This window comes from Columba livia, chromosome 4 (genome assembly GCF_036013475.1).
Source record: "Columba livia isolate bColLiv1 breed racing homer chromosome 4, bColLiv1.pat.W.v2, whole genome shotgun sequence".
In the NCBI taxonomy this organism is placed as follows: domain Eukaryota; kingdom Metazoa; phylum Chordata; class Aves; order Columbiformes; family Columbidae; genus Columba; species Columba livia.
The window spans coordinates 69,295,435-69,318,417 of NC_088605.1; the positions used below are offsets into that span (position 1 = coordinate 69,295,435).

Below are 22,983 nucleotides of genomic sequence, written 5' to 3' on the forward strand. Positions count from 1 at the left end.
TGATGCGGACCTATTTAGCTACGTTGGACTGAGTTACTTCAATAGGCTGTATAAAATGCCTTGCATTAGATATTTATGTTTTCCATAACACTACAAAATCTTGTGCACTTTATGAAGCAATGAATGTTAGCCTGGAATAGCCTCAGAATAGCCTGAGTTTCACTGTCACCTGTAATTCCAGATGTGCAATAAGATAAGTAGATGTATACAGCCATGTATTTATTCTTCTGGTGGAAAATGGGATTACCATCACTCCACTTTGAAAGACAGGATATTCTTCCTTTATTCCACTTTTAATTGTATTTTTGGGAGTGTCTAGCTCAAGGTTTATAAAGAATGAATTAAAAGCTATTTGAACTTTACTGCTTTGAATATGTCAGAATACAATTGTCTTCATGCAACCTTGATATTAAGCGCAAATTTATTGTCCTTCAAGTTGACCCATAGCATTGGCAACAAACAGAATTACTGTTGTGGTTTTTTGTTGGAGCTTTTTTGGCAAACAAGGATGATGAATTTCTCATAGCATATGAGATACGATTTCAAAGAGACAAATGAGAATCAGTCAATGGTTCAGAGAAAAACAGTTCAAAGACCCATAGTTTGTAAAATATTTATGTACTGTTATGAAAGCAAAGGGGAAAGGGAGCTTATGTAGCATACTAAAGAACTGAAGAGCCATCATAAAACTTTCATATCCTACCAGCAAACGTAACGTACACATTTCAAGAGGAAGTGTGTCTAGCTATGGCTTTTGTGCAGCTGCCCCAGGGTGTATGTCGTCTCTAAATATAATAATACAGTTCTTTTCTATTCTGTTGTTCCTAGATGGATACTTCATTTCCAAGCCACACTTATTGTGACTAGGTACATAAAACTCGTTTGCACAGGATTTTTTTCTGCATGATAATGCAATCTGCAAATGAAAAAGGGGCAGGAAGGAAGCAACATCAGAAAACTTACTGGACTGTTTAAACTTGAATGACACTAAACCACAACCAACCAAAATAAAAACCACAACAACAATACCACCACCACCAAAATAACAACAACAAACAAACAAAACCCCAACCCCAAAGAAGAAAAGAAATCTTAACTTCCAGGCAGTAAAAGCCTAAGAAGTAATGATGCTAGCTAGTTCATAGTAGCTTGTCATGTCTACATTAGATGCTTTTCAAATTATTTTTGATTTTAGATAAATAGCTATTTGTTTTTAAAATACTGCACTTACATAACAATACATACTACTGGCCTTATGGCTATAATATTAGTTACTGAAAGTTGTGAAAGAAAAGTGTGCAAAAAGTAATGAAAGGCCTAACTTAAAGTTTCAGGTAATCTTAATAACTGGATGAAATATTGATGTTCTACTTGGATTCTAATGTGTTTGCCATGGATTTTTCGTCTTTCCCTTCTTTCTTTCATCTTCCTTCATGCTAATGTGGTGCAGCAGTTGCCATTCTTACCAAGAGAGGTTGATGCTGTTTCCCCACATGACTGTCAGTACTTCAATACTGCTCTGTTGGTTAAAGAGATTGCATTAGAAACATAGAAGGAACTTCATTTTCCCAAGTTGCAGCCAAAATGCATGTGTAGCCCACATTCTTAGCTCACCACAAGTGCTAGCTAAGGCTTTACAGATCTGCTGCTGCTATCCTGTTTTATTGCTGCTGACTCTTTAGTATTTTGATTTTGAATGCACATATGTGAGCCTGGTTTTGAAAAGGAGTTGTTTGATTTTAACGCAGTAAAAGCTAAGAAGTTGGTCCTGCAATTTATAGAGCACCGCTCAAGAAAAACTGGGCATAAAATGAACTGTTGAGGAATTTTAAAGTCATGAAGCCAGATTGCCAGAATTCAAAATATATGATGTGCTGAATATTGAACAAGTCAACTGGGACAGTTAGTGAAGAACTGGTGCACTTAGGCAGCATGGTTAAGTTGCAGAACAAGTTGAAAATGTGTTTTAAAGTGTGCACCCACTCTTGTGAGAAACCTGTTTAATTGATCCTTGATATGTCCATTGCTCTCAAGCAGTATTTGCAAAGTAGGCAATGGCTTAATAAGCTCAAGTTCTCTATAGAAAGGAAATGCAGTACAGGAAGTTTCAGGTTTGGTTAATGTAGATGGATAAAAATCTGGAGAGAAAATTGTCAAGACAAAAACTTGATCTAGCTTGTAACTGAAAATCAGGTAGCACAATGCATCCCACTGTGTTCTTGCTTTTCTAACCTCTCCTTGTGTGTGGCTGCGTTTTAAAGAGCTTTCTTGTTTTCCATCTCTGGAGCCCTGAACTTAATCATGGACTTTTCTTAGGCCATTGTGGAGCCTAAGGCTGAGACTGGGAAGATCAGGGCTCTTTCTACAGTTATGCCTTTGGTGCTGTGTTACTTCTGTGAGATGCTTCATTTTTCTGTATCTTGGAGTGCATATATTTAAAACAGGGATGTTGATTTATCTGCTTTGTGAGACACTTTGAGACTAAAAAGGAAAAGCTGTGTAAATTAGTTATATATTGTTATTACTAATAGGAAAATATAGATAAGAATTTGTTACTGAGTTAGCTGACAGGCTCCCTGAAGGGTTTACAGCTTTTTCTGGATTGCTTCCCTCCTATGTGACCCATTAGAGCTACGCTGAGAAGACAGATTCATTTAGTGAATGGAAAAGTCTCATACAAACAAAACGGAACAGATGTGATGTTCTGATATTCGGCAGTTTTGTTAACATCTTCACGTTCCCTCAAATGAAGATAGCTCTGTGGTCTTGTCACAACTCATCAGCTCCGTGTGGTATTGCATAGTCATAATGCAGACAATACTATGTAATGTCATCAAATTACTGTGCATGAGTTCAGTTGTGCTGATTTTCTCCTCCTTTAACTCTCTTGGGTCTTGAAGAGGAAAGAAATATTTTGTCTTCTTATTCATTACAGATATGAAGGATGCTTGATTCTCCTTTCTTCTCCTTCCATCTTTTCCCTTTACAATCCCCACAACTCCAGTATTGCTCTCCTCACACAGAGATGAATGTTGAAAATAAGAAGAGACTCTAGATGATGATGCTTCATTTGTATGGCATTACAGCATTTTATTAATTCTGAAGTTATTGCCGTCATGATTAAACACTGAAATCCATGATTTCACAACCTTGAAAGCACATAAGTGATTTGAAAGCCACAAGTTATTTGCCACTGATTTAGTAATGTTTGGAGTATTTAATCATGCTTGAAAAGGGGTGATAGGTTATGGTCTTACTCTTGTCTTTTTCAACAAACGCTTGACTCCCCCAAGAAACTCTAAGGTTAAAGACCAAATGTGTAGGAGTTGCTTTCCTGTGATTATGATTATTTTGGTTTTGAACCTCTAAGAAAACAGAATATGTCCTTTAAATTTCCCTTTTGCAAAAAAAAAAAAAAAAAGGAGGGGAGGACTACATCATTTATGTATTTACTTGTACGATATACAGCTCTATTGGGGCAAGAGGATTACAAGTCAAAATAGAGAACAATTTACTGATCGCCTTTGTCAAAATAAGCATTTTGGGCAGTGTACATATTTGCTTCTAATCAAAAAGCTGCCATGCTGCTCTAAGGACTTAGATGTCATATTAGGCCTCCCCACACACATATGGGTATATATAAGTTTGTACTCATCTTAACAAATTCAGTTGCCCTGGCTGGAGTCCAAGGGTTACAGAAAAATCTTGAAGGACCAGATTGTTTTAAAGGAAGCTTAATAATGCAGATTGGGAATCAGTGGTCTTTTTTTAGTTGCTCTCACTTATATTGATTTTGTGGAGATTTACAGACATGTTTTGGAGAATCCCAGTAATCACCTATTTGTCTCTTCACTGTAAAAACATTTATAGACTGGTTTCTAAAATGCCTGTGATCTTGCAAAGACTGGAAGTGCACTTAAGCATCAGTTCAAGAACAGGCAGTTGTTTAAATCCATCCAGTTCAAGAAAGCTCTTCCGTCTCCAAGCAATTTAAGCAGGTATGGAAGGTCAATCTGTACAAAGGGATCTTCCTGAGTCAGAGCTCTACAACTATTTAATGAAACAAACACTTTGATAAATGATAAATGTGTTTCCTTTCTCCTTAACAATTAATGTTTCTCAATCACTACTTCTGCCTTTTATTTTTAATTTTTAGAAGGGTTTTCTTTCTCACAGTGCCAAAAGAAATCTTAGAAAAGTAAATGCCTCATATTCTAAAAGATCACAATTTAAATTACTTCAATTTTTCATGATTGTTTTAAATTTACAATATTATGTTGATTTTGTCTTTCAGCTGTTAGTTAGTGAAAGAAATTCATGGGCTATGACAGTCTATGCAATCAATTAGTAACACAACACCAAAATTTATGCTTATTCTTGCTTTGTAATATACATGGGTGGGATGTAGTCACCTCAAGAATAAGGACAGCCTCCAGCTGAATGAGATAAATATGAAAGGTACGAGCATCTTTTGGTTTGACTGTAGAACAAAATGGGTTAGTATCAAGTGTCCGTGTGGTAGTGACCCATTTGAGTGCCTTAGAGTATGGAAAGGGCAGCTGGGTCCGAAGTACCAAAATAAGATCTGAATGAGGGCCCTGTGAAGTCAGTTAAAAATTCATCCTTAGTTTTGATGTCTGAACCAGGCTGATAATCCCATCCACCTCTGCCAAGTTACTGTTTGCCTTGAAGTTCTTTCATAGTATAGTACAGAATATTATACATATAGGATAGTATACCTCCTACCTCAGTACGAAGGATCTACGTTTTGAAGAGGATATCAGTCCTTAAATCACTTTTCACAGGGTATGTAATGCTAATATCACTGTATCAAGCAAATGTTTTCAGGTAGGGGGGGAAAAGGTCCCACAGAAGGCAGGCATATAAGGTTGTCGGCATTGATACATAGGCTCCATGAATGTAGTAGGATTTAATTGTTTGATACAATGAAGGCATACTGCCAAAACTTTGTGTGTCCGATTTACACCTCACTTATGCTTATCCAGCTCACTCCATTACCTGAGTCATTCTTGTGGTATTTTGTCTGGGATCAAAATCACCTAGTAACATCTTAAATAAGGCATGGTTTCATTAGTATATTAATATTTTTTAGCAAATAGTTCATGTATGCTTTGTCTGGTTTTAGACACTGTACTCAATGCTGGTGAGGCCCCACCTTGAATCCTGTGTTCAGTTTTGGGCCCCTCATCATAATCAGGATATTGAAATACAAGAGCGCAAAGGAGGCGCTGAAGCTGGTGAGGGGTCTGGAGCACAAGTGTGATGAGGAGCAGCTGAGGGAGCTGGGGCTGTTCAGCCTGAGAACAAGAGGCTCAGGGGAGACCTGATCGCTGTCTGCAACTGCCTGAAAGGAGGCTGGAGCATGGAGGGGGTTGGTCTCTTCTCCCAGTTAACAAGTGATAATACAAGATGAAATGGCTTCAAGTTGTGCCAGGGGAGGTTTAGGTTGGATATTAGGAAAAAATTCTTCACAGAAAGGGTTGTCAGGCATTGGAACAGGCTGTCCAGGGCAGTGGTGGAGTCGCCATCCCTGGAGGGGTTTAAAAGGTGTTTAGACGAGGTTCTCAGGGACATGGTTTAGTGCTGAAGTTAGGTTAGGTTATGGTTGGACTCCATGATCCTGACGGTCTCTTCCAACTGAAATGATTCTATGATAATTGCTATACATGTAAATGACATGGTTTCTAGATTTATGTTGGACTAACAATTATGAGGCACATATTTCCACTCAAACCCTGTCTCCTCCTCCATTTTATTTCCAGGCCTTTTGCACTGTGGTCTCAGTTTCTGTTAGGCTTTTGGACAGTCCTGCAATGCAAGCAGTAAAGCAAGATGTTACTGAGAAGCAGTATAAATGAGAAATTACTGATCATTAGAAAGGATTAGCGAGTGCAGCACTGACCTCCAGGATAGTGCTACTTGTTTTGCTAAGCCGGATTTAGGAGGGAAATAAAGAAGAATTTTCCAAATCACTTCATTATTCAGTCACATGGAGGCCTAGAAGCAGATGTGCTGTTAACTTCAGTCCTTCATTAGCCATAGTTCTTTTCTGTAGTGTAGGAGACTGGGGAAAGGAAAAGTGTAGAAGGATGGTGGGAGGGGACTTCTTGGCACCCCACACCCTGGCATCTTGCAACGATCAAATGTGTGGGCTGCCATTAATTGCCAAAAGGAGAGCTTTCTGATCTTACTCCACTCCTGGTCTACAGAGCAGCCTTATATTTTCCCTAGTCTTTGCCTAATTTGAGCAGAGTGCAAAGATAGCAACTTGAATCCATTTGGTACAGGAGTAGAAAACAACCCGATGAAGTACTAAGCTCCTGGCTTTACGCTGCCTTGCGATGAGCAGAGACAGCTGTGCAAGCTCAGTCTTAGGGCCTTTGTAGCATTTTCCCTGGTTACAGGGGCCAGGTTGCAGTGAGCTGGACGTGGTACCTGCTGAAGTTGTTTTGCTCCGTTTCAGTTCCAAAACATGGAGTTTTTAAGAGAGAAACTGACCAGAGCATTTAAGAGTACCTTGGAAGAGAGTTCCATTTGTCTTTACACTTCTATTGCTTTCCAGAAATTTGAAAATCCCTAAAGTAAGAAAGACATTGTGCATTGAATACAGACATTTTACTTTCCTTTTTTATGCCATATTATGCAGTATCTCTGATGTGTTAGTTAAAAATTGTCACATAAATGACTGACAGCACTGAAACACTGCTCCCCACTCCTTCCTGCCTCTGCTACAAAAGCACACCTACGTCTACATACACTCAGATAATGGCAGCAAAAGCATTTGATTTCCATGTTGAGTCTCCCCTGTGAATAAACAAAGATATGTCATTTCTTCATGTTGTCAATCAGAAACCTTTCATCTGGGACCACAGTTAATAGAATATTTCATTATCTTAATACATTATTTCTTTGGGAACTGCACACAGTGTCTTCAACACCAGCCAGTGTCTCTATCAAAAATGGACTTGTATATTGTGGCCAGTTCTGAAAAATGGGTTTTAGTACAATATTTCTCAAGTGAATCAGGAAGTAGAAAAGAAAATCCAGTAGCACTAACGACAATCTGAATCTAATGAGGAAGTAGGACCTAGTTCAGAGGCAGCAATATGTGACAGAATTCATACATAACTACCCGTAATTGCTGTAAATAAGTAGCTGCTTCTAAGTGCTGTGTTTTAACAAATCCAGTTACAAACTCGTTTTAGCATCAGGGTGATGCTCCTTTGCATTCCACCGGTGTTTTTTTATCTGAAGACTAAAAAGCTCTTTTTGAGCATAAGCTGCGTTGTACAAGGGACATAGTACCATCCCTACTTGAAGGAATGAGGAACACAAAAGACTAGAAAAATAATATGAAAGTGTCAGAAGGACAAAAGAATTAGAGGTCAGCTGCAATGCTCAGGCTGCAAACTATGCAGAACCCAGAAGCGAGTGTGTCTCTTGGCTCCCAGCCCTCTGTTTCAAGTCAAAGTTACTCCTTTTACTAATGAGTCAGTGCCACTGCTGTTGCCAGTTAATGTCAGCCCAGGAAACGATCCATGTTATTGAAAAGTCACAGTGCGTTCCTCTCTTCAATCCAGATAAAACTGTTCTTCATATTATCAGGGCTGTAGCTTTTCTCAGGAAATTACTTCAGTTCTAAAACTAGTTCTGGAGTGGCACAAAATGATTTCTGGCCTGTGTCTGCCCCAGGATACCTGTAGAGACAGGAGCGAATGGCATCTTTATCTTGCTGAGAACAATCTTGGTGTTAAAGATCTTAAACAGGAGGCACCTGGGTGAGCATAGCAATCTGTAAAACTTGAAGTTCTAATGTGTAAGTGGATTACGTGCATTGCACAATCTCACTTTTTCAGTTTTGAGTAACAGTTTATCATTTAATGTGCAACTGATGTGTCTAGAAATTTGTAACTGAATGTTAAACATAAATGCTCAGCTATATCACATTGCTCTAGGTGGATATCTTGCTACGTGATATGTGGTAGTTTAAGGAAGAGATAATTTCCTTCTGGTGCAAATGTACATGTTTTAGAATAATGTTATAGAATAGAAGGCATTAGGCAGAACAAATAGAATAGCAAAGCTGAGATAAAACAGAAATAATAATCCAAGAATATTTCTTAATCAGCATTCAGAATGAATGGCAAATATTTATCTGAAAGAGTATTCAATTGAAATGGATAGAATTGATCCTTCTATTTAAGTAGCTACATATTAAGTAGCCTAGAATCAGGTCTCTTGTCTAATAGGTGCTTTGAGACGGTTGAGGTTGAGACAAGTAACAGAGCAGGGAAATGGGAATATTATAAATACTGAAGAGAAATTGTGGACATTACCACTTGATTAGCATACTTTCAATAATAACTTATTTCTAATTTTAAATCAGAGTCTTAAAGACTAATCTAAGGTTTCAAAAGAAACTTAAGGGCCTATAGGGTACTTAAGTTCAGTAAAGCAATGAAACTATGACATTGTCCCATGTCATGCTCAGGAATGGTATGTTTATGTAGTTGTCAGTGGTTAATAGAAAATTCTAGCTTTCACAAATTTTGGATGTTGTGTGGAGGTATCTAAAACACTTGAGATGTCTACGAAGCTCTGAATGATCCTGTTTGTTTGTTTGTTCGTTTTTCAATGTCATAATGCTCTTTAATTAAAAAGCAATTATCTCTCTCAAATGATATCACATAAAGCCATGGTATGGTAGTTGTATGTTACACATTGTCATTTTGTTCTCAGTCATCCTTGCTGTCCATTCAAGGTCATTTTACAGCATTTAGATTTGATATAGACTCAAAGTATTGGATACATGAATAATACATGAAGACAATATTAATTCAGAAATACAAATAAATAGTCAAAACGTGTACTTCAATTAAAGTGAATGGCAAGAAAATAACTGCCTTCTACCTTAAGGACTGCTATCAGGTATATAATTTTAATAAAGACGTCTTCTTATGAAAGGCAAGCATATGATGAATACCTTTCGTGTCTCTTAGGTGCATGCACTGAATAAATTCTTCTTATATAACGATTACTTTTCCTAAACTATCACAGAATTATGAGTTTCAAACTTGAGATTTGCAGCTGAAAAATATTTTGCACCTGTATACAGCATTTTTTTTTTTTCTGGTCATGTAAAAATTGCCTGATTTATTACCAATTAGTGTGTTCTTATGGGAAGAATGCTTCAATGAGACACTGAACCATTGACATTTACCCTGTCCATAGCAATGGCTACACCAGGACATTAATACTTTCTGAGATGATGTCTCTCAAGTGCAGCAGTGAACACATAGGTTAAAATACAGGCTCCTTGAACACACTTTCAATGCTCAGGAGTTAGATGTTGCAGCACAGAGAACAACCTTTCCAAACTGGTGCCATGTCCCTGTTCTGACATGCCATTCTTCTCCAGCTTCATGCAGTGCTTGCGACAGGGTCCGTAGGCCAGTTTTTGAAGTACCCGAGAGGGGAAATCTTCTGCACACCAATTTATGGCTTTTAGACCCCATTTATATCATTCTCTTCTGCTTTTCCTCCTGCAAAAACGACTGAAGCGGGACTAAAAAGTTCACCTCTTACTCATGAATTGCTTTTGCTTTGCTATTTGCTTGCCTTAACTTCAGAGGAATATGCAGGGATAGTCTATTTATGTGAACTTCCTGCAACTGTAGCTCCAGTATCCTCCTGAAGTCACAGCGGTGCATTTCTTTTCCCAGGAACATGGTGATTAAGTGTAATATCCGATGGGATCTATTTTTGCTGAGAGCCCAGAATTTGGTGGCAATGTCTGGATTTGTGGTTGGCATGCAAAGCATTTAGTCAAATGGTTTTCTTTTCATGTCACTTACATGTAGACATGAAACTGAGAGCGCTGATTATGCAATCGCAAATTTTTTCCCCTTTTTTCTAAGTGAATAACATTCAGTGATAAAGTTGGAAACGTTGTGCTCTGTTTCCACAGCTGCAGCGAACTTGGGGCAAAGAAAACAATAGCTGCATATACACATGTGCATTCCAGCTGCTGCCAACTCCCACGTTCTCCTTTTTCCTTTTTGTCCTCCCATTTGAGCAGATAAACTGTCTCAACGACAGGAAAGGTTAGTAGTGGATATGCTGCCAGTTTCATAACGTTTTGTACAAATTAGGAATTAGTGTATGCAAATACTAATTACAACTTAATTTGTGGGGTGATTTAAAGATGAAACTTCTGCTTGAGCTTCATTATATGAATTTATTTTTTCCTGCACTAACCGCCCCTTGCAACCAGTAAGAGTAACGCTGAGGAAACACAGATGAAGGTTTCTGTTTCTTTTCTCTCCCAGCTTGGTTCTATAGTCAGCTATTATTCCTTCGAAGCTAGCAGCATTAGAGACAAGTTTCTTTCCTGCTGGTCACCAAGCTCTGCCTCACTTTTCGAGTGACAGTTATGTCAGCAGGACATGGAGAAGATGAAAGAGTAGAATTGTTGCATATCCATGAGACACAAAATTGGTCAGAATATAAAAAATAAGCATTTTCTGGCTTGGTTCTTCAGCTTTTGAGCAGCGGGGTCCATCACTGTACTGGGACTTCTGAACCACCACAAGGAGCACACTGGAAGTCCCTCTGATTCTCGCTATTGATAAATGTTTATTTTTGTTAATGTTATTGTGAGCGGCATTTCTAGGTGCCAGGTGATAAAAATACACAAAAAGTTATAAAGTGGTGTAAGGACATTATTGAAATTACCAAATGTCAGGGCTTGCATGAGATCAGAGTTTTCAAGTGATTCCTGGTTTGTATTAATGCATCAAATTCCAAATAGCATTCGGTTAAACGAGGACACCTCAACTCCTGTAGGTCCTTGAAAAAAGGTAATTGGAACAAAAACTGTAACAATATTAGTCTACAAATAAATCACTACTTTTTTTCCCCCTGTATTTGATGGAAGAGCCTTAGCTTTTTTAAAAACACAAAAAACCCACCACGACCCCCCCAAAGCAATTTAAAGTAGGGCAAAATTGAGAATCTTTCAAGATAATTGTTTGCAGTAGCACTACCAGAGTGATAAAACAGTAAATTGGAGTTAGACTTTTTAGGTAAACACTTGGTTTAGAAGTGGGTGTTTTTCTGCTCTGATTTATAAGCACATAGAAGCTCAAGGAATACAGCTGAAGATGAAGTGAATGTGTGTGTATGTATGTCTGTGTGTGAAAACTCCAGTTTTGTTTTATGTGGGTCGACACAGTGAAAGTCTGCAAGGGTTTTGAGTTCACATTTAGTCTTTAGTGTTGTAGATGGATCAGAGAAGGAAATACATTCAATACCTGCCTCCCCCAAAAAAATCTTAAAGTTACAAGCTGTCGAGGGTTAAGATTGCAGGGTGACAATAAAACCCTGGCAGATGTATTGTTAACCCCCTCTCCCCCTCCCACACTTCCCCCTCCCTCTCCCCCCTTTTCACTAAGGAGAGGCAATTGGGAGGAAAAGAAGCACAGAGTGAAGAGAGTTGGAAAAAAATTAAAGATGTTTTACTAATGCTACTAATAAGAATAGAGAAAATAATACAAAATATACAAAACCAATCTTGAAAGTCTCAGCAACTGCAGAGCCGGCACCTGAAGTCCTGGATTAGACTCTGCAGCCAATCGGAGCTGGATTCAGTCTGTCACTAGGCCTCAGTTCTCAGGGACGACTAGCAAGGTCCTCTCCTAATGTCGGCCATAAGCAGCAGGGAAAAGGGCAAAAGGGAAAAGCCAACGAGATCCTCGTGATCTCCCACTTTTATATGAAGTATTCACGTGAATGGGATGTTATACACACTTGGTCAGTTTCTTGGTCACTTGCTTCTCGTCGCCCCTCTCGCGAGATGTCCATCCGTGCTTATCAATAAGTTTGCATTCCATTGCTAGGTTTACCAAAACATGTGTCTGGTTCTCCAGGAAAATGCAGTTAATATGAAGGCTTTAGCTGACAGGCAAATTCACTAAAAGAGAAACTTGTTTTTAGCAAAACCAGGACACAAGCCAGAAGATAAAAAAGGTTAAATGATAGAGCAGATTCGTAGAGATTTTTGTAGCATACCTTTAAAGTTGATAGGAGACTTGATCAGAGAAAATGCTCTGAGGAGCCTATTCAGATTCCCTCAGGCTTCCCTGCTTGTATGACTCTGGTTCTTTCCCAAGGAAAGTGGGAAGCTTGAGGCAATGACATGCATGTGCTGAGCTTTCTGCATTCCGTCAGTTGAATAGTTGGGAACCAGGACTATGGGGACCGGAGGGATCATGTCTGCTCTGAAAAATGGACAGTCTTTGTGTCTCTCAAATTTAAAAATAAATTAGATGGTATTGGTCAGGCTGTGGCACAGCATTCTGTATGTTCATTGCTGCAGCAGAGCTCGTTTGAACCCTCCAGCCATAACTCATATCCCAATGATGAACTGTCTCCATATTCTGGGAATAAATCTTTGCTCCTCTTTTTTCTGCAAGTAGATTTCCTTCTGTAATTCACGCATCCACCATCTCAGAGAAGTAACTCGCTAGCTGTAGTACCATTTGTACATATCAATAAATGTATTTCTTGTCTAATTCAAACCACTGAGACAATACTGTAGATATACAGAATATCTTATCCACAATCTTAAGCAGGTAAAAAAAATAGGCAGCATAAGCCACTACATCCTTTCTACACTTAATTTATATTGTTCAGCAAAAGAGTACATTTTGTGACAAATCATGTTCGAGGCATTTCCTTCACTCCCTAGTGTTGTTCAGAATTTTAACCAGGATAAAATGCTACACAGCTGACTGGAGAGTTATTTCCATACCTATAGCATCACTCACGCTCATGGCACAAACTTCAGTTGCTTACTTTGGTCCTGTTTCAGCCAGCTACCTGGCTGAAATCACATTCTTATTTAAAATGTATGTTGAACTGAAGCCTTAGCTGTAACTTTACTTTGGAACCAAGTGTCCGGAACTTAGGGCAGAAAAAAACAGTTTCTCCTGCACCGCTGCTTAGCTGCTATTTTTTGAAAGATGAGCTGTAACTTATATGGTATAAGCTCAAGGCTCCTTAAGATGGTTTTCATGCAATATAGTCTTCTCAGAAGCAAAAACTTTGGTGGTAGCATTTAGACAACATGTCACATGGAACAGTATGCAGTTGACATGGACCATCAAAACTGAAGAAATGTGATTAACACATATGTTGTCTAGAACATATGTTCAAACTTGCTGCCGTAACAAATGCTGAGATGCCAGCTGCCTGCTTTGCCTCTCACAGAAGCGCGGTAAGTGGAAATTAGCAGAGGCAAGACTGGTCACTGGTTGCTAAGCTAGGAAAAGACTGGAAATAAGAAAGGCGTGAAAATTTAGAAATCACTTTGCTTATCAGCAAATATACTTAACACAAAATGAGAAAGAAGCGCTGTGGCTACAGGCGATGGCTTTCATTGTCATCAGTCCGAAGGGACTACGAATTGATACTCACTGACTGCTTTGCAGCAGTTCATGTCAGGCTGCGATAGGTTTATTTGCATCTCATTTAAATCAGCTTAGCTCTATCTCTCTGCCCCAGTGTCTCATGTAGCAATCTGCCCCTTTTCCAACTTTACCCTTTGATTCTAGTTTTAAAAACCTCAGCAGATTCAGCATAAAAAGGTTTTATGGCAAGTATTTCTAATGCAAAATCATTTTTGTGTGTTTCTTTCATGTTGGTCCATGTCTGATCCAGGAACTTTGCATATCTCTGCCATGCTCTTCACCAGCCTGTTTGGAAGGCTGAAAGCGTATGACCTTCTGCAGAGCTCCTTCTTCCCTATGAGCATCTTACAGAGCTCAAAGCAATTTGAGGTAGAGTAAAAATACCTGCCCAAAGTAATAGCTTTCTCCAATGATTAGGGTTTGTTGACCCCATCCCAAAGCCACTAGTCCACTATGAAGAAGTCTTCATTATGTCTGTTTTCTCTTACTGGTCATTGAGTCCCACTTCTAATCATTTTTTGGCAGCAAATGTGGTGCTGGATTTTGTTTCTCCCCACTAACTTCAACTTCTGAGGAATCTCCAAGTAAAAAATGTCACTGCTTTCTATAGTCTTTATTCACCTTGAATAGCTATATTTCAAGCTGTTGTGTTATACAAACAGCTTCAGGTAAGATGCCATAGACTTTCTTTAGCAGTTCCTACACCTACTTTATAGACTATTATCTACTTGCTGTATTTTATTATTTTTAACAAGGAGATTTACAATCATCAATAATGATTCTTTAATTAATGTAGTATGCATACTTCAGTGCTATCACTCCTTCTGCAACTCCTTCTGGCAAATGATTTTTTATTTAAAATATTTTCTAAGTCCTAGGCTAGAGTTAATTATTTTTAAAAAATGAGAAAATTTCTTCCACATATCCTGAGCTATGCAAGCATAATAAAAGTATATTTTCCACATGTACCTAAGTAAAACTGTGCTAGAAAAAGTTCCTGAAATTAGAAACTTCAGACTGTGCTTCTTTGTTAATCTTCAGTGAGCCTGAAAAGAATCTCAGTTTGAAGAAAATTAATGCAGTATTTTAAAAATATGAAAGCTTAAAATCAATAGTTTTGTACATGCACATTACAAAATTAGAAACATCCCAGTTTCTTTCTCAGTGGAGAACCCACCCCGAAGTTAAGGGGGAAAATATTCAATAGAAAATTCCTTAGGGAAACATTTTTTAAGGAAAACTCTGCTTCAGGGGAATAGCAGTGAAAATGTGCAAAGATTACTGTCATTGACCGACTTCTCTACTTTGATTTGCTCTCCAAATGCCAACTGGGAAACTAGAGACATCAGAAGTGGGAAATTAAGCCTCCAAATGTTAATGTATTCCTCAAGCTCAGGTCAAATTGACTTTAGTGTCCCTGTGGTGATTTACATCCACAAAGACACTGGCACCTGAATGTGCAGTTGACCCTTAACAACTTAATGGTCTCTCCACCTTAAGACTGAAGGTAGGAGCCGTGTAAAAGCCACTGGTTTAGCTTTGTGTCTTTCCAGATTGAAAAAGGAAGGGAAGTCATGTTGGAAAGCAGTATTGTGAGCTAAGACTCAAGATAGAGGATTTATTTGTTTATTTATTTAAGAAACCTCTGAAATATTTCTCTCAGCATCCAAGAAGCAAAGGACCCATGAAGTCATCAAGATACTCCCTCTGGGAGTCCGTTGCTTTAAAGTTTCCACTACAAACAAGTAAACAAAGTGCTGTAACAGTCACCTGGCATTAAACAGCTGCCTTTGCTGGAACAGTTATCACAGTGTAAACACTTGGACAACTTCCACACCAGTAAAATAGAAATGAGTAGAAAGTGCACAAAGAGGAGCCATCCTCGTGCAGTGAGGATAAATTAATTTTCAATATGCATATGATTAGCTGAACATTTCACATAATTTTTACTTTGGTCCTTGTTCTCCAAATTGTAAATTTCAGGTGTTAAATAGAGACAAACATGATCTAGAAACCTGAAGAGGCAGAGAGAAAGAGATCATACTACATATGTATAAAGTATTCACAAGTCTTGGATCCCTATACTTTATACAGCATAGTATTAGTCTATTACCTTTATGTAAATACTATCCATACAGGTCAAAGTCTAAAAAACCTATAAAATTATATTCTGTGGCCTGTCAGCATTTACTTATATTTAACTCTTTAGTATTGTAATTATAATAATGGATTCCAGACTTTCATGATCATAACTTGCTTTCTCCATTTAGGATTAAATTCAATCAGTTTATTCTCAGGAATTAGCTACTCTTGTGGTAGAAAGTATTGAAATCTATAGAATGTATTTCACAGATGTTCATGGAAATTAGTGAACTCATGAGTTTATCTTCTAAAGAACTCCCCCAAAATCATAATCTGCCTCTTATTTGCCTTGTTTTGCCTTGTTTTTTCTTCCCTTGCACAGTCTAAATACAGTTTCAAAACAGTAATGTCGAGATGCTTTTTCTACTGCTATTAATGCTATTCAGTTCCATACAATCACTGCTTTGCTCAGCTTACTTTGTTTTCCCATGAATGGTCTGCAAGTCCTTTGAAAACAAAATACTTTCACTGGAAAAAGTAATATTGGCACATGATGGATCAATTAGGAAGGCACGTGGCACAGAAAAGTGAACAAGTCTTGACCATTTTTTGTAATAGTGAAGATTATTCTGAGAACTATAGGTTGACATTTCTTTGAAACATTTCTTTGGTTGAAATATTTTACGTGTAATTGATTATTTTGCAGATCCTTTTTTACGTATCTGCTCGTATGTATGCGTATATGTATATTCAGAAGCATAACTACGCCAGAAATAGCATACACACACACACACACACATATGGGAAACACACCCGTCTCATGAAAAAAGGCAGCCGCGCAGGATCTGAGCAGGACTGCTGTGTGTGCATTGTGGCCAGCACATCAAGTCAGTTCCTACGGGCGCTGCTGAAACAAGACGTGGTGCTCTATGCCAAATATTTTTCCCAAGAAGAATATGTGTAACTGAGGCTAATTCTTGATATTGTTTCGTTCAGTATTTGTCAGATTAACAGTGTAGGAATTTCATGCTCGGATATATAATTGATAAAGCCCTAGCTAGGGAATCTACATCTTGTTTATGAATTCTTTATGAGAATTAACTTTGTATGAATATCGTACTTTCTCTGTAGGCTTTGCCAACAGGCAAACTGGTTTTCAGTGTGTTGCAAATTCTTTTGCCTGTTTCCCCCCAGGCTCAGCTTCTGTGTTGAGAAGAAGGGTGGAAGGATCCCTATTACAACATCACTTTAAAGAAAATTCTGACTTCAAGCAAAATTAACTTATCAGGGAAGAAACTGTCCAGCTGGGATTGGGTGTTGATCTCAAGATAGAGGAGGCTGTCAAGGTTTAAGACAGCAGAAGCTATTGACTAAAATAGCACGATGGGGCAGGGACATTTTCAGTCAGATCAAATAAGAGGAGTTTACTGAAAGGTTTTAACAAGACAGAGGAACGAGAACGGGAAGGAAATTAAATGTCTTGTGAACATAGTTGCCTGAGGACTCTCAAAGATGAAGTGAACTGCAGTGTGGGGCACTGCCATTAGTCAGCGTGGTGTCCTCATTGTAGTTTACCAGTTTTAAAAGGAGAATAAAGTTATACTTGAATCATGGGAGAGATGTGGGTGTTTGTGCGTGCATGACATTTCTTTTACAAGAGCAAAGTACAGATCACAGAAACCCGTAAATTTGAGAGTATGCTTTAACAACTGCAGTATCTCCTGTGTCGGCACCAGCTTCTGAGTTTGGGGACAATTGGATGGCAGGGCTCCAGATCCACAAACTGGTAACAGATAGAAACAATGCTCTGAAAAAGTGCCAGAGAGACAAAGAAAAGCAGCAGCGCTGCAGTGTACTGAGTACAGGCTGGCTGAAAGCAGAGGAGAGCAACACCCAAAACTTCTGCAATAAATTAGTTAGACTAGAGCTTCTGGTTCTGTGAAAATAAGTTTAAGAATAAAATGGGAGTTGCACAATTATTACAGATTGGCAGTCATTAAAGGCATCTATGGTGCCTTCTAAGATCTTGGCCAGGAAGACATCATATAAAAGCAGACTTTAAGTTATTTATGGACAGGCAGAGCCTAAAGTTTTTAATTTTCTAGATAGCTCAGGTTGCCACTCAGATTGGCAATATTAGCAGAACGTGTCAGGAAACCCAAACTTCTACTACCACAAATTAATTAAAAAGTATTTTGGGGGAAGATTCAGAGTAATGGTGGACCCAGCTGTTCTCTTCAGCTAATCTATTCCTATATTCAGGGAGAAGTCATCTTTGGTTGACAGTGTGCTGTTACATTTTATTTTTTAGTATCAAATTGATATAAATGGATTTGTCCTTGATCTTTGATACTTACTACTGCCCATGCTGGATTCATTTTCTAATCATATGGAAGCCATATGTATTCTTTACACATAGACTGTACTGCACTGCAGAATTTATTATCCTATCTTTTAAATATACTGCTGTTGCATGTTCAAAGTCTAGCATATTTATATGCTGTAGATGTGTTTACCACTAGCAAATTATGAGGCATTGTAAAAGATGTATTTATCCACATAGTTTTCTGTAATCATTGTGAAATGGGGACACATGAAAGCTTTCTGTGGAGGAAAAGAAAGTACCTCAAAATATCTGCACTCCTGCATGTATAGGTGTTTTGACTAACTCAGTTCAGGGAGGGAAACATTTTGTCAAACAGGTAGGCAAGGACAAAAAATGATGTCTGAACAAGAGATGCACTGATGAAATTATCACTTCCTTTTGAGCAATCGCTCATAAACCTCTTTCACTGTAACTGTAGATGGGTCTTTGAGCTTTGGCTGGGCTACTTGCAGTACACGTATACATACGGCTCTTACTCAGGAGATAAATGCCAGAGCGTGGGACTGTAGGTGTTCCAGGAGAGAGCAGAGCCATGTCCCATCACGTGCATGCTGACTGACTCAGTTGTTATAGTGTTAGTAATATCTCTGCTAAATCATAGACCGTATGCATATCGTGTGATGGATGACCAGAAATCAACCCGTGGGGCTTTGTGCACACTGTGAGAGCTGGTCCTGACTCAGGGACGAGTACTTGTTCATGCTCAGGAAAAACAACACAATAATTCTGCTTTCCAGGGTTTGTATTGTACAGAAGTGATAGTGGAAAGGTCCAGGAGTTTGACTGCTAGCTTTAAAATAGTAGTGCCCAAATAGTGGTTCACAGGCAGCACATTGTCTCAGAGATCCTTTGACATTGATCACAACTACAAGGAAACTAAAACATTAAACATGAGGCCAGCAAGGAGAGGAGGGTGTGATCCTTCTGTGCCTTGTCTCTTGTTCAGTGTTGTTGCCCACTGGCCAAAGGAGGTGAGGCAACTGCTCCTGAACGCTTGTGAAGGCAAACAGATGCCATTCTCCTGTTTCAGCAGATGTGATAGTATGACCTTGTTAGTTTTTGACATAGGCACTTCAGAATCTTTCAAGAGAAAATGGCTTCATGAATAGGAGTTTTTTCTGTTACAGTTATGCACATGGGTGTCCACATGTAAGGGCCTGAGCATTTTTTCCTCTCGCTGCCTGATGTGTATGTCTGTCTCCTCCCTGCCTCCAGGTACCAGATACACACCGGCCTCCAGCACTCCATTATACGGCCCACCCAGCCCAACTGCTTACCTCTGGATAACGTCACGCTACCTCAGAAGCTGAAGGAGGTTGGCTATTCAACACACATGGTTGGCAAATGGCACTTGGGATTTTACCGCAGAGAATGCATGCCCACGCAGAGAGGATTTGACACTTTCTTCGGCTCGCTCTTAGGCAGCGGTGACTATTACACTCACTTCAAATGTGACAGCCCTGGGATATGTGGCTACGACCTGTATGAAAATGACAACGCGGCCTGGGATCATGACAACGGCATCTATTCGACACAGATGTACACACAGAAAGTACAACAAATCTTAGCTTCCCATAACCCCAGCAAACCCATATTCTTATATATTGCTTACCAAGCTGTTCATTCGCCTCTTCAGGCACCAGGCAAGTATTTTGAACATTATCGATCTATAAATAACATCAACAGGAGAAGATATGCTGCCATGCTAGCTTGTTTGGATGAAGCCATAAACAACGTAACCCTTGCTTTAAAGAAGTATGGTTACTATGACAACAGCATTATCATATATTCTTCAGATAATGGTGGGCAGCCAATGGCTGGAGGAAGTAACTGGCCTCTCCGAGGAAGCAAAGGGACCTACTGGGAAGGAGGTATCCGTGCTGTTGGGTTTGTCCATAGTCCCCTTCTGAAAAACAAAGGGTCTGTGTGTAAGGAGCTTGTGCACATCACAGACTGGTTCCCCACTCTGATCACACTGGCGGAAGGGCAGATCGATGAAGATATCCAGCTGGATGGCTATGATATATGGGAAACCATTAGTGAAGGCAGGCGTTCTCCACGGGTGGACATCCTGCACAACATTGACCCGATTTACACCAAAGCCAAAAACGGGTCCTGGGCAGCTGGCTATGGGATCTGGAACACCGCGATTCAATCTGCCATCAGAGTGAATCATTGGAAACTACTGACGGGAAATCCAGGATATAGCGACTGGGTCCCTCCACAGGCCTTCAGTAACGCGGGCCCCAACCGCTGGCACAATGAACGCGTTTCTTGGACAGCTGGCAAAACAGTGTGGCTTTTCAACATAACCGCCGACCCATATGAGCGAGTGGACCTCTCTGCAAAGTATCCAGATGTAGTGAAGCAGTTGTTGCGGAGGCTTTCACAGTTCAATAAGACTGCAGTTCCTGTTCGATACCCACCTAAAGACCCTCGGAGTAACCCAAAGCTGAATGGAGGAGTCTGGGGTCCATGGTTTAAGGAGGATGAAAAGAAAAAGAAATCGGATAAAAGTAAAGGTGCGAATAAGCAAAAGAAGAACAAGAATAAGAAAAAGGCAAATCGGAAAAAAGGGCCATCATTACACTGCCGTTCACGTCTTGCTGGTGGATAGACTCGAGCACACTCTTTTGCCAAGTCTAAGTCAGCTTGGTCCAACTTCCTTGAACTTCTGAGAGAATTTACTAGAAATGCTATCTCTGCACTATGGATGGAAGTTATCACCTAATTTTTTCCCTGATTTCACCAACACAAGATATCTCAACACTCTGCGTTGAGTGTATGTAAATGTCCACATGACAAACTTTCTCCTCTGCAGGAGGAATGGTGCTCACCCATCACAGTTACATTCCCGATGACAATGGAAATAACTCCCAACTTCAGTAATACTGTTTTTGATGGAGAGATGGGGCTTCCTTGCCGAAATCAGCTGGGACATTTGGAGAGTATGGATATGTTAAGGGTAAATGTTCTCAAATTGACAGATGATTCATAGAGAGAAAGGAAAAACAAAACCTGAGAACCTCTGTGGGTCAGAGTGTGTTAGTCACCAACCTATGATACTTTGATACAAACACAGCAAAAACATGAAGCCATCACAGTAACATTTGGGGTGCTGGAGAGGGGGACATGATAGGAGGAAAGCTGCTTCGAATTAGACTCTGTCTGCCTTACATAAATCAGAAATATTTTAAAGATTTCCTAGCTGTGCTAAGCTCCCCCCACTTGTCGTAAATCCTGAAGGCTGTTATTCAACACACATGAAGAGCTAGCACACACCATATAGAATTTATCATAGGTACAGACAAAAACACATCACCTAGGTGAATGTAATATTTAAACACGTTAAGATAACTGTTCTGCAATACATAAAGTATGTAATTTATTTCCCAGAACAATACTTATTTCTCTTCCATTGAAACTTCAATTAAGAGGTGATGCAAAGTACCTGTTTGGGTGCTAGAGTTGTTTGGATTCTTTTTCCTTTGATTTTTAATTTTATTTCCACTCTGTCATTCAGATTTTTATTTATCAAATCCATATCCTCAGAGTACTGTAAAACAATAAAATACTGTATACACTGCTAGGATGAGAACGATTCAGGTGCATCGTGTCGTTATGTATTTGCCTCCAATTATTTTGAATGTAACAAAGTGATTATTTAATTTAGTAGTCACGTGAATATTGTTCAGTTTCTGTACAGAGGCTAGGCCATCTTTATGTTTGGGGAAAAATTATACTTTAAACGTTTTATTTATGTATCTATTAAAATAGTTTATTTTTATGGCATTCATAAAAGTAGTCTGCCTTTTTTTTTTGCTTCCTGGACAGCAATTCTGTCCTTGTTTATTTTCAAAGAACTCTAGTGAACTTTTTAATTACTATTATTTTTGGTGCAGGGATGATTTTATTGACATTTTGCTTCTGAATCAGAATTTATTCTTCCATTATGTATATAATGTGAGAGCGGTTCACACTACCGGTTTCCAGTGTGTCTGCATGGATGACTAATGGATGTACCGATTGCATATTCTTGGCGATCTGTAAGAAGTGATACAATATATATGCACATATAAGTTTCAAGATGAATTCTGTTAAGTAAAATTGATAATTTGTTTGTTAAATAGCTATAACATACTTTGGTAAAATTTAAAATAAGCATGCTTTTCAATTACATCTCGCTTGATGCAGAAATTACATTTATATAAATGGATTACAGGTGAAAAATTAAACATTCATAAAATCTGAACCATGTCCAGCACTCCAACACCCCTTGACCTTTTTTGAAAAGAAATTAACTGCAGACACATACCACCAAAAACTACTAAATTGCGTATTTGGAGCTATAAATCAGAATAAAGCTGTCATGAATGAACATTTAGAAACAAGTTAGTCATATTATAGAGTTACTTTTGTAATGATTATATTAAGGAGAAAACAGAAATGGACTTCTTGAATCATTACCTATAAGTAATATTTATAAAAGGATGATGCGTATCTGCATAAGTGTTGAATGTTGTCACTGTTCTTTCTCACGCTGTGCAGTCCTCAAGAGGACTAATGGATTTCCTCAAGAATCTGTCTGGCTTTACTGAAGATACAGAACTGCTCCATGAGTAACCAGGATCTCAACTGTTCTCTCACTTTTTCCAAACGTACCATGATGTCCTTAAAAGAAATTATAATAACATCTTGAGATATTATACTCCCAAGTGTGGTGTGTAAAATTAATGTCTGACAAAATACCTATCTTTTTTGTCTTTGAGAAAAGGTGAGACTTTTCAGGTTAGTTTGGATCGGCTATCAATGCAAAAGTATATTTACAAATTGGGCAAATGTAGAAGTGATGACTTTTTATGATGTTCCTTTTCTAGTCTGGGGGAGAATCTACATTTCAGTAATGAATGTTAGGAGAGAAGTCACGGAAGCAGGATCTGGTTTTGAAACGTTATACTGTCTAGTTTACAACTTAGCACATAAATCATTGCTTATGTTTGAAATACTTGAGTTTCACACTGAGTT

The 22,983-nt window shown here is 38.8% G+C and overlaps 1 protein-coding gene across 1 annotated transcript in view; it reads left to right on the plus strand.

Annotated features, from left to right (window-relative positions):
- Positions 1–21,759, plus strand: part of ARSJ (arylsulfatase family member J) — a 47,036-nt gene extending 25,277 nt beyond the window's left edge. Inside the window, exon 3 of the mRNA XM_065062244.1 lies at positions 19,174–21,759. Coding sequence (XP_064918316.1) covers positions 19,174–20,575 — 1,402 coding nt within the window. The 3' untranslated portion in view covers positions 20,576–21,759. The remainder of the gene's footprint in view (positions 1–19,173) is intronic.
- Positions 21,760–22,983: the final 1,224 nt, after the last annotated feature.